Source organism: Dipodascopsis tothii (genome assembly GCF_038497935.1).
Source record: "Dipodascopsis tothii strain CBS 759.85 unplaced genomic scaffold V1510scaffold_7, whole genome shotgun sequence".
Taxonomy (NCBI): Eukaryota; Fungi; Ascomycota; class Lipomycetes; order Lipomycetales; family Lipomycetaceae; genus Neoaidaea; species Neoaidaea tothii.
In genome coordinates this window covers 403,728-417,376 of record NW_027117991.1, presented here as the reverse complement: position 1 = coordinate 417,376, position 13,649 = coordinate 403,728, and the positions used below count along the sequence as shown (strand labels likewise).

The window sequence follows — 13,649 nt, the reverse complement described above, 5'->3', positions numbered from 1 at the left end:
GACGTGACGCGTCGGGACCGCGTTCACGGCGTGACCCGCACGTACCCGCCGTACCCCTGGCTCCACCTGGCGGTGACTCGACACGAGGGCAGCCACGCATGAGGTGGCAGTGCGTGGCCGTGCGCTGGCAGCCGGCTGCTGCGCGGGCGTCACTGCATAAAGTCGAAAATGGTCGAGAAGTCGACGTAGCGGCGGCCGCACTCGCCCAGGTACTTGCCAATGACGCCGCGCACGGTCTCGAACAAGTGGCGGTTGTGTTCGGCCAGCGCGACCGCCTGCAGGTTGCCGCGGGCGGCGGTCTTGGCCTTGTCGGAGTCGAAGAGGCTGTCAAAGTACAGCAGCTGGTTGTAGATCTGCTTGTCCGAGTACTCGTACGCCATGACGCCGCGACACGAGCGCGCGAGGCCGTCCTTGCCAAGGCAGCGCTTGCCGTACATGCTCATCTGGCGGGTGCGCACGCCGCACGAGTTGTCGTCGCAGCGCAGCCACGCCTGGTAGTACCGGGCGATCTCGTCGCGCAGCTGGCGCTCGACCGCGCAGACGACGCCAAACGCCGGGATCGGCCGCTGGCAGGCCGTGCACGCAAAGCCGGCCGCCGTGACGGCCGCGGTCGAGAGCGCGAGGCCCTCGAATGGGAAACGCGCGGCGCAGGCCGCGCACGCCAGCCACAGCCGGCGCGAGTCGCGGAACCGCTCCGAGTCGGGCACGGTGCTGTCGAGCGTCGACAGGCCGGCGTCGTCGTACTGCGGCCCGCCGGGCGCGGCGCCCGCGAGCTGGTACTTGCGGGTGTCCAGTCCGAGACACTCGGCCAGATGCATGACGTCGGTGCCGTCGATCGGGCCGCACAGCCGCTCGATCGGCGGCAGGATCTGCTTGACGAGGTACCACTCGTGGTCCGGGTGCATCTCCGGGTTGGCTGCCATCTCCTGCGGCGTGCAGGCGCGCTCGGCCACGTTGGCCCCGTCGCCGGCCGCAATCACGTACGCGATCACGTCGTTGACCGCGATCTTCTCGCCGCGCTCCTTGCGCTTGAGCGCGACCTGGACCTGCGGCATGGTCTTGCCGCCCTGGTACTGCTCCGGCGCCTTGCCAAGCTTGTTGTAGACCACGAACTTGCGCACGGGCACCTCGTTCGCCCGCACCTGTGCGGCCAGCTCCCGCAGGTACTCGTGTATCCGCTCGATCACGGTCTCGGTCTGGGACTCGCCCGACAGGATCTGGTCGAGCACGTACGTCGAGGCCTCTTTGGACAGCTGGCAGTACTCGCGCCGGCGCATGTCCAGACCCTTGACCTCGGTCTGCGTGACGACCTTGCCGTCGTGCTCGGCCACGACGTTGAGCGCAGCGTACTTCTTCTTGGCGTGCATCAGCAGCCGCTGGAACACGTTGTCGATGTCGATCTCCAGCAGCCGGTACCGGTCGTTGACAGCCTGCTTGAACTCGTTGCCGATTGCGACCGCGTCCGCATAGACCTCGACGTTGGTATTGATCATGACCGAGTCCGTGTCGCCGTACACGACCTTGAGCTGCATGGACTCGGCAAGCTCCTTGGTGTTGGTCAGGATCTCGCGGCCCTTGAACGTGATGAGCATGGCCAGCGGCCGCGCGTAGAAACGCGACATGCTGAAGCCCAGACAGCCGTACATCGAGTTCGCGGTCAGCTTGAGCGCCTGCTGCTTGATGTCCCACTGCGCGCGCTGCAAAGACGTCGCGCTCGAGTCCTTCATCATCTTCTTGACCTCGCGACGCCGGTTGACGAGCGTGGCCAGCAGCCGCGGCAGGATGCCCTGGGCCTGCTCCGAGCCGGGCGGGTCAGGCACAGCGTCGTCGATCTCGGTCTGGCGTCAGCGGCGCCGTGCGCGTACTTACACATGCGGTGCGGTCCACGGTCGTGAAGCAGATGTTGTACTCCTGGATGATGCTCGGGTACAGACTGTTGAAGTCCATGACCAGGATGTACTTGTCGTACAGGCCCTTCTCGGGCTCAAACACGAGACCGCCGCGGTACTTGTCGCGCTTCTTGCCGGCGCCGGCCTCGGCGGCCTCGTCGTCGTCGTCCTCGGCGAACTTGTGCGTGTGTTTGGCGGTCTGGTACTTGTCGGGTACAATGTACTTGTTCTTGGTGAACTCGTGCAACAGAATGAACTCGTTGCGCTCGGCGCGCGTGCCACTGAGCGTGCGCGCCCATGAGTTGCCTGCCAGGTTCGTCAGCTGCTTGCTGAGCGGCAGCAGCTGCGTCTTGAGCATGAGCGTCATGATGAAGAACGTGTCCAGCTCGGTATGCTGGAGAAACTCGAGAAAGTCGCGCGCGTTGCGGTCCGGCCGCGACTCGGACGAGCTGCTCGGGTTGATGTTCTCGGGCTCGAGCCGTCGCCGCTCGATCACGAGCTGGCACATCTCTGTCAGCGTCCACGACTGGCACTTGGGCATGACAGACTTGCCGAGGTCGTTGGCGAGATCGCACAGCAGCCGGCCGGCGAGCAGGTACCGCTCCGAGAAGAAGTTGCCGGCCGAGCGGCCGAAGTTGCGCGGCCACTCGCTGCGGCGGAGCCGGCCGATGCGGTGCCAGTTCTGCGTGTTGCGGTCCTTGAGCCGGTGCAGGATGATGCTCATGTCAATCGTCTCGAGCTGGTGTCCGACGTAGACGTCAGGATCGTACTTGTGCACCTTGGACACGAAGTTGTTGAGCAGCGCGTCCTCGGTCTGCTCGACGCTGATCGAGCCCGTGGCGCGGGCCTCGGTCTCGAACGCGACCGGGAAGATCTTGCCGATCGGGCGCACGATCGTGAACATCTCGTGCGGCAGCGACTCGGGCGGATCCGTCGTGTCGTGAGCGACTGTCGTCAGCGCGGCCGGCACGAGACTTACCGTTGTGGAACACGCGAGCGGAGATGGCCACGATCTCCTGCTGGTTGCGCTGTGTGTTCATCATGGTGCGGAGCGCAATGCTCATGACCGTCATCGGTGGCACGGCCTCTCCGTCCGAGACGGGCGTAATACAGTCGGGGCTGGCCACCGAGAGCTCGACCTTGCACCACGAGCTGTTGGCGGCAGACGTCAGGTTGGCGTTCTTGATGTCTAGCCAGCAGGGGCCCATGATCCGGCGCAGCAGAACGAGCTGCTCGAAGAGCGGCGTGTCGGTGCCAAACACACGCGAGAACGTTTCGCCAGTCGTGTTCTGCGGCAGCTGCCGGTCCCGGTACGGGTACAGGACCATCAGGTACTCGCTCGTCGCCGGCACGTCTGGCAGCTCGAACGCGTACCTGCGCTCGACTGTCTTGGACTTCCAGTTGACCTTGTGCTCGCGGAAGAGCGCCGAGACCTCGCGCGCAACGTCCGCGGTCGAGACGGTCTCGCCGGTGTCGTTGCCATTGCGGACGCGGGTCTTGCGCGGCAGGAAAAAGAGCTTGCGGCAGACGCCCTGGACCTGGACCATGCAGCTGACGTAGTTGCTAGTGCCGCGGAGCTTGGCCTTGCCAAAGAGCACGATGTTGCCGTTGACCTCGCAAAAGTCGGTCCAGAACATGCGGATGCTGCCGTCCGGCCCGGCGACCTCAGCGCCCGAGATCTTGCGCAGGCTCATGGACGCGCTGGGCGATGACATCAGCACCGGCGGCACGATCCGCGGCCGCGCCTCGTCCAGAGACGAGTAGCCGGGGTCGGACTTGAGCTGCGCCGACGGCTCGCGCTTGATCTCGGGCCGCGCGGCCGACATGTTGACGGCCGGCTCGGCGAGCACGCCGGAGGCGGCGCCCACGATCTCCATCTCGAGGTCGTCGTCGTCGTCCTCGAAGTCGGACGGATTTAGCGTGGGCACGCGGACACGCTTGGCAGCGAGCGTGGGCGACGACGGCAGCTGGACCTCGGCCGGCTCGGTCTTGACCGCCGGCTTGAACGCGTAGTACTCGTTCTCCTGGTACTTGGACGGTGACGAGGGCATGTTGGCGACCGGCGGCGGCGCGCGGCGCGCGGCGGCCACGTTCGTATTTTTCGGCGCCAGGCCGACGTCGGCAAACAGGCCCTTGGCCTTGGTCGGCTTCGGCGCCTTGGCCTGCACGGCTGCGGTCGTCTCGAGCTCCTCAAAGATATTGTCGAGAAAGTCGCGGTCCTCCTCGCGGGTGGTCTGGGGTCAGCGCAGCCGCAAACGCACTCACGTTCACCGTGGACGGCCCGCGGGCCGGCGCGTTCTTCGACAGGAACTTGTCAAGCGTCTTGGCCTGCTTGCGCTCGGTCTCGCGGTCCTGCTTGGTCTTCTTCTTGCGGCGGCGGTCCTCGACCTCGTCGCCGCTATCGCTGGCCTGCTCGGTGGGCTCCCACTCGTACCGGCCGTTCTCAGCGTAGCCCAGGCCGTTGTCGTCGACAACGAAGTCATCCTCGAGCAGGCGCTTGCGCACGCTGGTCTTGTACATGTCGTCGTCGACCTCGTCGTAGATCGCCTCGTCATCGTCGACCTGGTACGAGCCGAGCCGGGTCTTGCCGCTGGCCTTGAGGTCGCGGAGCTCGCGCAGGCGCTTCATGCGCAGCGCGCGGTCGGACATGGCGAAAGGGCTGGGCACGATCTGCGTAGCGGCCTGGCGGCGGTGTCGGGCGTCGGGCCTGTGCCGGACGGGCTGGAGAAAACAAGGGCGGCGGGGCCGGACGGGCTGGACGGACGGTGTTTGGTAGAATGTTTGATAGACCGGCGGTCGGGATTAGGTATGCGCGGAAAACTACTGGCGGACGGGTAACGGGCGCGTCGGAACGCGTCGGACGCGTAAATGGGCAGACGCGCCGTGGCGGCGGCGGTCGGACCGGGACGCGTGGGTTACGCGGTAACCCGGGTTAGGGCGGGTTACGGGCACGGGCGTTGGGAGCTCGGCGCTCGACCGAGGCGCCGGCCGGGGCCCAGCACAAGGGAGACGGCGGCTTGGAATCACCGAGTGGCGGCTAAAAGTATGCCGGCTCGGGAGGCCAGGTAGTGATAGGCCGTGTGCCCGGCCGGCGAATATATCGCACCAGGCTTTCCCAGGCCGCTCCGACCCCCGAGATCGGACGACCAGATCAGACGACCCGTTGGCCCGCACACAGCGGATCGAGCACGACGAGACCTATGAGAGCGGCGGTTTGGACAGGCGTGATGGCGGCCGTGGGCGGCGCGGCGGCGGCCGCCGGCGCCGGCATGGCGCCGTTTGCGCTGGCCGACACACGGCCGGCGCCGGTGCAGGGCGTGCACGAGCTGCGGCTGCGGCACGCGCTGCACAGCGTGTGCGACGCCGACGAGACGGTGCTCCAGCGCGACGTGCACGCGGGTACGGGCGCGCGGCGATGGAGCTGACGCCAGGATCAGAGCGCGGCGACGGCGCTGGTGCCGCCGGCGATGGCCGGCCGCCGGCGCTGCAGGTGCTCTCGAGCTACTACGAGGCCGTGCTGCTTGACGGCACCGCCGGCGCCGCCGGCGACACGTTCACCATGTCTGTGCCGTGCGTGGAGGACAAGGAGACCGTGATGTCGCTGGCCAAGATGTCGGCGAACGCGTACCTGGAGGACTCGAACTCGACCAAATGGCGGGACGTTGGGCCCGGATGGAACAAGGTGGGCGCCCAGCGGCAGCGGTCCGGACGCGGCCGGCTGCGCGGCTTGCGCGCGGGCCGGCTGGTCTAGCCGACCCGTCGGCGAGCGGGCGGTGGCAGAGCCGACGCGATCCAGCAGACGGGTACGCGCCCGTGCTGTTGGCGCACGTGCAGCAGCGCTAACCCCAGTCCTCCGACTATGGCTGGGACTCGGACGGCGTGCGCGGCTACGTCTTTGCGAGCGACAACAACGCCACGATCGTGATCACGATCAAGGGCACGAGCACGATCCTGTCCGGCGAGGACTCGGAGCTGATCGAGAACGACCGGGAGAATGTGAGTGGCGCGGTCGGGCGCGCTGACGGCAGGACAACCTGCTCTTCTCGTGCTGCTGCGCGCACGGTGACTCGCTCTGGCGGCAGGTGTGCGACTGCAACACCAAGGCGTACACGTGCAACCAGACGTGCCTGACGGGCGCGCTGCGCGACGACACGCGCTACTACCGCGCGGCCTCGCTGATCTACGAGACCACGGTCGACATGTATCCCGGCTCGGCTGTCTGGCTGGCCGGGCACTCGCTCGGCGGCGCGCTCAGCTCGCTGGTCGCGCAGACGTACGGCCGGCCGGCGGTTGCCTTCGAGGCGCCGGGCGACCAGCTGGCGGCGACGCGGCTCGGCCTGCCGCCGCCGCAGTACCCGAACGGGTCGAGCCTGATCTGGCACTTTGGCAACAACGCCGACCCGATCTTCATGGGCACGTGCAACGGGCCGCTCTCGTTCTGCACGCTCGGCGGCTACGCGATGGAGACGCAGTGCCACTCGGGGAACGAGTGCGTGTACGACACAATCGAGGACCTGCAGTGGCACCTCTCGATCGTGCACCACGAGATCGAGCGCGTGGTCGACATGATGGACTCGTACAACGAGACTGCGGCGTGCGCGACGACCGAGATGTGCCAGGACTGCTACCTGTGGAACTTTGTGTAGTGCGCTGGCAAGAAATGCGTTGTATACCGACGTCACCGCGCGTGCGCGGCGGGCGGCCGCGACCGCCGCACGGCGTGCGGCTGATCACGTGATATTGCGCTCCCCAGCGCCCTTATCGAGCGGCAGATAAGGCTAGGCCCTGTGTCGCGCCGCGCGACACTTGTGCGCCAACCGCGCCGCCGCGTGCGGCTTGCGGCGCACCCGTCCCGCGGCCGTCCGGCTACGCGTGATCTCGGCTCAGTCAGGGCTGGCCCGTTAGTCATTTACTTAAACCGCGGCCACGACTCCACTCACGAGACAGCGGCGGCGACGCACGGAACGGCGAAACGGACTCACGAGAACCCCCCAAGGCTCTGCCTACACGACGACGGTGGTAGCCTCCCCCGCGCACGCACGAACCAAGTGCGCAGAACAACGAACCGAACGCAGCCAGGCACGCTGCGACCGACCGCATAGACGATAGAACGGTCCCGCGCATCCGCAACGCCCGGCATGGTCTGGGTATTCAAACTGGCGGCGGCTCTGGCCGCCGCATGCACGATCCAGGGCGCCGCGGCCATGGAGCAGCTGCCGTTCATCGGCAAACTGCCGCTGGCGCCGGCCGACGACCACACCGAGTACGCCGCCGGGTTCACGCTGCGGCACGTCTATCACCACGGCACGGAAGAGCATCCGCGGCTGCACCTGCGTACGGATGTCGCGCCCGACTTCACGCTGGCGTCCGGCGAGCGCGCGCTGCAGGTGTCGTCCAAGCTGCAGACGGTCTCGCGGCTGTCACAGCGGGATCCGGACTTTATCGAGTCGTACCTGGAGTATGCGCGCACGCCCAAGGCGATCAACATCGACTTTGACTGGACGCACGAGGACATGTACGTGCCGAACGTGACCGACAAGGAAACGGTGGTGTCGCTGGCCAAGATGACGGCGGATGCCTACGTCGAGCTGCCGACGCGCAACGACTGGTTTGACGTCGGCGAGCCCTTCAACGAGACCGCCGGCTTCGGTTGGGACTCGAACGGCATCCGCGGTCACATCTTTGTGGACAGCACCAACAGCACGGTCATCATCGCGCTCAAGGGCACGTCGGCCGCGCTGTTCCACAGCGACGGCGACACGGTCTCCGGCGACAAGGCGAACGACAACCTGCTGTTTTCGTGCTGCTGCGCGCGTATCAGCTACCTCTGGCGTACGGTCTGCGACTGCTACACCAAGAGCTACACGTGCAGCCAGTCGTGTCTTGAAGACGCGCTGTTTTCCGAGGACAAGTACTACCGGGCGACGCTGGACATCTACCGCAACGTGACGTCGCTCTATCCCGACGCGAACCTGTGGGTTGCCGGCCACTCGCTCGGCGGTGCCATGAGCTCGCTGCTCGGACGGACTTACGGCCTGCCGACGGTCGCCTTCGAGGCCCCCGGCGAGCTGCTCGCGTCGCAACGCCTGCACCTGCCGATCCCGCCCGTGCCCGCCAACGAGACGACCATCTGGCACTTTGGCAACAACGCCGACCCTGTCTTCATGGGCGTCTGCAACGGCCCGACGTCTGTGTGCTGGCTCGGCGGCTACGCCATGGAGACCAGCTGCCACTCGGGTCTCGAGTGCATCTACGACACGGTCAACGACAAGGGCTGGCACATCTCCATCTCGAACCACCGCATCCGCCCGGTCGTCGAGATGATGGAGGCCTACGAGACCGTGCCCAAGTGCGAGGTCCCGGCGCCGTGCCAGGACTGCTTTGACTGGAAGTTTGAATAGAGGAGGAGAGAGGAGGTTACGAAACGGTATACGGAACAGTCAGGGGGTGTTACATAGGAATGGCATATATGGGGTGTAGATTTTGTTTGTATCTAGTGCTTGTTATCAATTTACTCCTTCGATATACGCGCTCGGGGATGCTGCGACCGGCCGGTCGTCTATGTAGTATGCGTCCGCTCAGATCTTCTTGTCAAAGTCGATGTCGAAGCTGTTGCCGCAGCTACACGTTAGCGCACTCAAGCGGCCACTTACCCGCAGCTCGACGTCGCGCGGGGATTCTCGACGATCGCAAACTGGCTGCCAATCAGCTCGGTGGTGTAGTCGACTTTGGAGTCCTTGAGGATCTCCAGCGACGACTCGTCGATGGCGACGCGGGCGCCGCCAAGTTCAAATATCCTGGCGTCAGTCTGCACAGCGACCGCACTTACGTGTCCTCCTCGGGGTCGAAGTCCTCCTTCAAGCCCATCGAGTACTGAAAGCCATGGCAACCGCCACTCTCGACCAGTATCCGTAGCAGCAGGTTCGGATTCTTGTCCAGGTCCATGATAGACTTGAGTTTCTGGCGTCAGTGCTGCCGTTTGGGCACCTTACCGCTGCTGCCCGGGCTGTAATATGGATCTGCATCTCGCGGCCCTCATCGTCCAGCTTGGGGTTGATCGTCTTTTGCTGCGCCGGGTCAATCAGCAGCGCGGCCTCGTCGATTTCGGTGATCCGGACGGCCGACGCGGACACGTTTCTCACGCTCCAGCGCGTCTGCCGGGCGCGGGCGATGTTGGTCAGGCCTGACGGGCCGCTGGCCGGGGTCGATCGGAACAGACGGCCGGCGGTCAGACCGCTCGCAAAGCCGCGGCGGGAGCCCAGGGCCGCCGACCGCGCTCCAGCGCTGCACGCGGACCGCAGCACGGTTGCCGAGCAGCTGTGTAGTCGCAACATGACGGTGTTTCGTGGACAAGCTGTGGCGAAAGAGCTGCGTGGGTAGTTGAACAGGCGTTGGAGCTCAGCCGAGTATGACAAATTGTGAGATCTTAAGTTCCTCCTTTGCCTGTGTAGGAAAGTGTACCACAACGGTAGTTAGCCTCGGCATCGATGGCATAACTACGCAAACACGCGGCTCGTGTGCTTCTCCGCATCGTACGCGACAGATCACAGCTACAGCCTTGACGGGACGACATAAAGCTGGTGATCTGCAGAGCCACGTCCGCATAACGGTCGACGCACGGCAGTGATGGGCTCGCAAGATGTGCTGCTGTACACGATCTCGCTGCTGGTGCGACCGGACGAGTACCGCAAGCTGAAACGACGGTTGTCGGCAGTCGCACGGACGAACGTCAAGGGCTCGACGTACCTGGAGGCGTTTCTGGCCAAGCTGCCGACACCGGAGACCGCGCAGAAGGCCTCAGATGATCTCGAGAGGATCCACTTAGGGTAGGGCATGGATCTTTGACGCCTGAGAGCGTTCTGGGCACGAGAGCAAGGCTAACCTGGCCCAGCGAGGTCCGCCAGGCCATCCGGGTGGCCATTGTGACGTACTCGGTGCTTACGGTATACGACGGGCTGCTCGGAATTGCCCGCGGCGACAGCAGGTAGAGAAAGACGCCTGCACGCGGTAATAACCGCCAGAAAGCGACAGCTCCTGAGCGGCAGCAGGGCCCAAGGGGCCGCCGCGGCCACCGGAGTCCTGTCGGCGTACCGCGTCGTGTTGCAGGCCACGTCGAGCGTGCGCACAAAGGTCACGCTGCCCGAGGCGCGCAAGTTCCGCAACAAGTATCGGCGCACGACGCGACTGCTGCGATCGCCGCTGTTCCCGCCCATGGCTGCCGGTCTGGCCTCCAGTGTGTTTCTGACGTGCATTCGCGATGGCAAACGGCGGTCTGCCGTGGCGCTATACACGTTTACGGTGGCCGTTGACTTGGCGTTCAATGCTCTGCGGCTGGAGGGCGCTATACATGTCCCGGACTGGCTGGGTGCGTGGGCGGTCTTTCCGTTTGCGCTCTCAGAGCTGCTGTACACGTTCCTGTACAACGTGGACTGTGCGCCACCGGTAAGCGGGAAAACGACACGCTCTGACGGCCAGCTCTTCAATAGGTTCGTCCAGGGATTTTCGTCAAAATACATCATCGACCGCCCGGACAACTACCCGTTCTCCAAGCCGTGGCCATCGCCGATGGAGGTGCTGGACGGCCTGAAAGAAATCAGCTTGCAAAAGTACCCGTATGTCCCGACCGAGACCACCGCCTGACAGACAGCCCTTTCAATTCGTCGATCCTGTACCCCGACTCGTATGCGCTACCCGATAGATTCCAGACAATCGGGCCGATTGTGTCGCAAGCGCACCCCGGACTGAAGCATTTGTCGTGCGCGCTGCTACACCCATTTGAGGAGTCGTGTATGCAGAACTTTGTGAGCTTTGCCGCGAATCAGTTCGTGACGCTGTCCAAGTACATTGTGCCGTTCTACGCCGCGACAGCGATCTTCAAGCTTGACAGCTTTCAGAAAAGGTACAAGAGACGTTTGAATATGCTGACCGCAGACCGAGCGAGTCGTGGAAGAAGCTGGCTGAGTCGATGATCCGCAGCAACGTGTTTCTGACCATGTCGACGGCAACTGCGTGGGCCGGTCTATGCTTCTCGCAGAACTTTTTGCCCAACAAGGTCGCGCCGATGTACCGTGTCAAGATAATTGGTTTCATTGCCGGCCTATGGGCGGCCGTGGACAGCTCTGGCGGCCGGCTCAAGTACGTGCCGGCGGCGCGGAGCGCGTTCGAGGCCTACTGGAAGGTGCTCAAAAAGACGGGCCGGGTACGCCCGCTTAAGTAAGTGGCGCACACGACTATTCTGACGACAGGCATGGCGAGATCATTGTGTTCGCCCTGAGCCTGTCGGCTATTGTGGTTTCGTTCAACCGGCAGCCCAGGTCGGTGCACTTTTCGATATTCCGCAAGGCGTTGTGCTATGCGAGCGGCCGTAACTACGACGACGTGTATACGGACGAGCCGGATGATGTGGACGAAGCGAGCGGGGAAATTTCTACGTCGCCCACGACCAAGGATATGTAGCTGTTATCGAGCGCGCTTTCGGCAGCGATCTGGGGTAGCGGCCGGGTGCTAAGGATGCTTAGCCGCTAGCAGCTGGGAGCAAGAGCTGCAGTTACCCGCTCGAATATGTATGTAATAACCCTAAATTAGGTCTATATCCATAAAACCATATGGGCAGGCCCGTAAATATTTGCCTCCCAGAAAACAGTCACAGACCGACAACACACACAACACGAAAATTCGAGTGGTTTTGTATAAGTGAAATTCTGCAATTCACTTCCCTATCCAACAACCATAACATCATCAGACGAAATGGCCGGAACGTAAGTTACCTGACGCTGATGAACAGCTCTCCGGGTGGCATATTCGAATCAGAGATTTCTTAAGAGGAGCGGTTTCCTTCAATGGTCCCGGGCGATGCGCATACCGTTGTCGTTCAGGTCCGAAGGGTTATGAGATTAAGGTCGAATCTTTGAACGAAGAGGGCCTTTTTCTTGAAAAACATAACATGTTACATTACGATTCGTATAGAGTCTGCTGTCTGTCAAGACGCACAAGCGGCTGCTATAGTAATTAACACATGTCCTCGTTACTGAAGAGCGAAAAAATTGCTTCGCAAATTTTTCTCACAGTGACACATGAGGGTTTTGTCTTCACCGTGAGCGCAGCAGACAGGCCTTGGCCTGACTGCGTAGCAAACGGTATTGATTAAAAGCATTACCGAGCTTCTATGAATCTGAATATCTTATATTGCTGATTCGGAAGAGCGATGTTCTGCATACACAAGAAACGCTTCTGACTCTGATACAGTACTGTCCCCACCGCCGAGCAGGTTCTCATCCCTGAGACGCTCCTGAAGAAGAGAAAGAACCAGGACAAGGTTCGCGAGGAGAAGATCGCTGCCGCTGCTGCCAACAAGGCTGTAAGTTTTTTTGAGTGAAAAGTTTTTTTGCTGGACCCGGGTGCACACCGTCGGCGACAGATGGAATGATGATAATCGACCACAATTATGACTAGCCTCCGGGCGATGTTGTTTAATTATACCATCTTTCGGGGCTGATCCCAAATGTTGTGTCGACGGTTGCACCGGGGTTGCGCCCGAGTACGGTGGCTGACCAGAACAGGCCTCGAAGGAGAAGCGCAAGGTCATCTTCGCCCGTGCTGAGAAGTACGTGAAGGAGTACCGCGCTGAGGAGCGTGAGAAGATCCGCCTCAACCGTCTGGCCAAGAAGGCTGGCAACTTCTACGTTCCGGCCCAGGCCAAGCTCGTGTTTGTTGTCCGCATCAAGGGTATCAACAAGATCGCGCCCAAGCCCCGCAAGATCCTCCAGCTCCTGCGTCTGCTCCAGATCAACAACGGTGTCTTTGTCAAGCTGACCAAGGCTACCGCCGAGATGCTGCGCATTGTTGAGCCCTACATTGCGTACGGTTACCCCAACCTGTCGTCGGTCCGCTCGCTTGTGTACAAGCGCGGCTACGGCAAGATCAACAAGCAGCGCATCCCGCTGACTGACAACGCCATCATCGAGGAGAACCTCGGCAAGTACGGCATCATCTGTATCGAGGACCTGATCCACGAGATCTACACCGTTGGCCCTGCCTTCAAGCAGGCCTCGAACTTCCTCTGGCCGTTCAAGCTGTCGAACCCCTCGGGTGGCTGGGGCGTTCGCCGCAAGTTCAAGCACTTCATTGAGGGTGGCTCGATCGGTGACCGTGAGGAGAAGATCAACGCCCTGATCAAGGCCCAGAACTAAAAGTTGTATTTTATGTAAAAATGGAGTAATACACTTTACCATATACTAGAACAGCGGAGCCCGCAAGACCAATGGCGTGGGCGGCGTGCCTGTCACGTGAGGGCTACCGGAACGGCCCGGCCTGTCTGGGCTGCCCTGGCCCGCCCCCGATGCGGCTACTCGAGCGCTTTCCGCAAGCGGCAACTGTTCAAGGCGCCCAGACCAGTCAGAGTTTACGTAACGACGTGTTATCGGGCGGAGTCGCCAGTCGTCACTATCTCGCACGGCGGATGAAAGCTTAAAGTTAACAGTCAACTTGACATCGGTTGACGAACGGCACAAGGACCGAGCCGGATTTAGCAGACGTGCCGGCAGTTGTGTGCAGCGGTCAGGTCGAGGACCAGGCGCAGCGGCACAGTGCGACGGCAGACATACAAGAGCAAATCAGCGGCCCACCCCAGCATTCAGGCACCAGGCCGCGAGCCGCGATGAGCTCTGCGGACGAGACGGTGGCGGCGCAGCCGGCGGTCGAGGCTCCGCCAATTGTGGCCGAGGAACCGGTGGCTGAGCCCGCTCCGGCCGTGGAGGACAA

At 62.8% G+C, this 13,649-nt stretch overlaps 6 protein-coding genes across 6 annotated transcripts; 4 read left to right on the top strand and 2 right to left on the bottom strand.

Annotated features, from left to right (window-relative positions):
- Positions 1-149: 149 nt before the first annotated feature.
- V1510DRAFT_406424 (putative DNA polymerase alpha catalytic subunit) lies at positions 150-4,538 on the bottom strand (the record flags this gene model as incomplete). The annotated part of the gene is made up of 4 exons (XM_066932379.1): positions 150-1,838; positions 1,870-2,837; positions 2,869-4,123; positions 4,155-4,538. 4 exons carry the CDS (start codon positions 4,536-4,538, stop codon positions 150-152), a joined length of 4,296 nt encoding a protein of 1,431 aa, XP_066790389.1.
- A 337-nt stretch (positions 4,539-4,875) lies between these two features.
- V1510DRAFT_413447 (autophagy associated lipase) lies at positions 4,876-6,627 on the top strand. The gene is made up of 4 exons (XM_066933232.1): positions 4,876-5,288; positions 5,321-5,571; positions 5,739-5,885; positions 5,918-6,627. Exons 1-4 carry the CDS (start codon positions 5,090-5,092, stop codon positions 6,533-6,535), a joined length of 1,215 nt encoding a protein of 404 aa, XP_066790388.1. The 5' UTR covers positions 4,876-5,089; the 3' UTR covers positions 6,536-6,627.
- Positions 6,628-7,093: 466 nt separating this feature from the next.
- V1510DRAFT_401929 (Alpha/Beta hydrolase protein) lies at positions 7,094-8,290 on the top strand (the record flags this gene model as incomplete). Its single annotated transcript, XM_066932063.1, has 1 exon — positions 7,094-8,290. The coding sequence occupies one exon, from the start codon at positions 7,094-7,096 to the stop codon at positions 8,288-8,290; it is 1,197 nt and encodes a 398-aa protein (XP_066790387.1).
- An 11-nt stretch (positions 8,291-8,301) lies between these two features.
- On the bottom strand, positions 8,302-9,298 carry V1510DRAFT_375257 (putative iron-sulfur cluster assembly accessory protein). Its single transcript, XM_066931541.1, has 4 exons — positions 8,882-9,298; positions 8,719-8,849; positions 8,543-8,686; positions 8,302-8,510 (listed from the first exon to the last, which is right to left on the bottom strand). The coding sequence occupies exons 1-4, from the start codon at positions 9,221-9,223 to the stop codon at positions 8,468-8,470; spliced, it is 660 nt and encodes a 219-aa protein (XP_066790386.1). The 5' UTR covers positions 9,224-9,298; the 3' UTR covers positions 8,302-8,467.
- Positions 9,299-9,515: 217 nt separating this feature from the next.
- On the top strand, positions 9,516-11,345 carry V1510DRAFT_401927 (uncharacterized protein; the record flags this gene model as incomplete). The annotated part of the gene is made up of 7 exons (XM_066932062.1): positions 9,516-9,715; positions 9,781-9,873; positions 9,938-10,331; positions 10,365-10,501; positions 10,537-10,788; positions 10,821-11,102; positions 11,135-11,345. The coding sequence occupies 7 exons, from the start codon at positions 9,516-9,518 to the stop codon at positions 11,343-11,345; spliced, it is 1,569 nt and encodes a 522-aa protein (XP_066790385.1).
- Positions 11,346-11,636: 291 nt separating this feature from the next.
- Positions 11,637-13,078, top strand: V1510DRAFT_406420 (60S ribosomal protein uL30; the record flags this gene model as incomplete). Its single annotated transcript, XM_066932378.1, has 3 exons — positions 11,637-11,647; positions 12,135-12,246; positions 12,449-13,078. 3 exons carry the CDS (start codon positions 11,637-11,639, stop codon positions 13,076-13,078), a joined length of 753 nt encoding a protein of 250 aa, XP_066790384.1.
- Between the last annotated feature and the right edge of the window lie 571 nt (positions 13,079-13,649).

Excerpts from the sequence above, each read along its gene's own strand:
- V1510DRAFT_413447 (XM_066933232.1), top strand. The coding sequence starts at position 5,090 with ATGAGAGCGGCGGTTTGGACAGGCGTGATGGCGGCCGTGGGCGGCGCG. Across the intron at positions 5,289-5,320 it reads CCAGCGCGACGTGCACGCGG|GATCAGAGCGCGGCGACGGC; the intron begins GTACGGGCGCGC and ends AGCTGACGCCAG. Across the intron at positions 5,886-5,917 it reads TCGAGAACGACCGGGAGAAT|GACAACCTGCTCTTCTCGTG; the intron begins GTGAGTGGCGCG and ends CGCTGACGGCAG.
- V1510DRAFT_375257 (XM_066931541.1), bottom strand. The coding sequence starts at position 9,223 with ATGTTGCGACTACACAGCTGCTCGGCAACCGTGCTGCGGTCCGCGTGC. Across the intron at positions 8,687-8,718 it reads TTCGACCCCGAGGAGGACAC|GATATTTGAACTTGGCGGCG; the intron begins GTAAGTGCGGTC and ends GACTGACGCCAG. Across the intron at positions 8,511-8,542 it reads CGCGCGACGTCGAGCTGCGG|CTGCGGCAACAGCTTCGACA; the intron begins GTAAGTGGCCGC and ends GCTAACGTGTAG.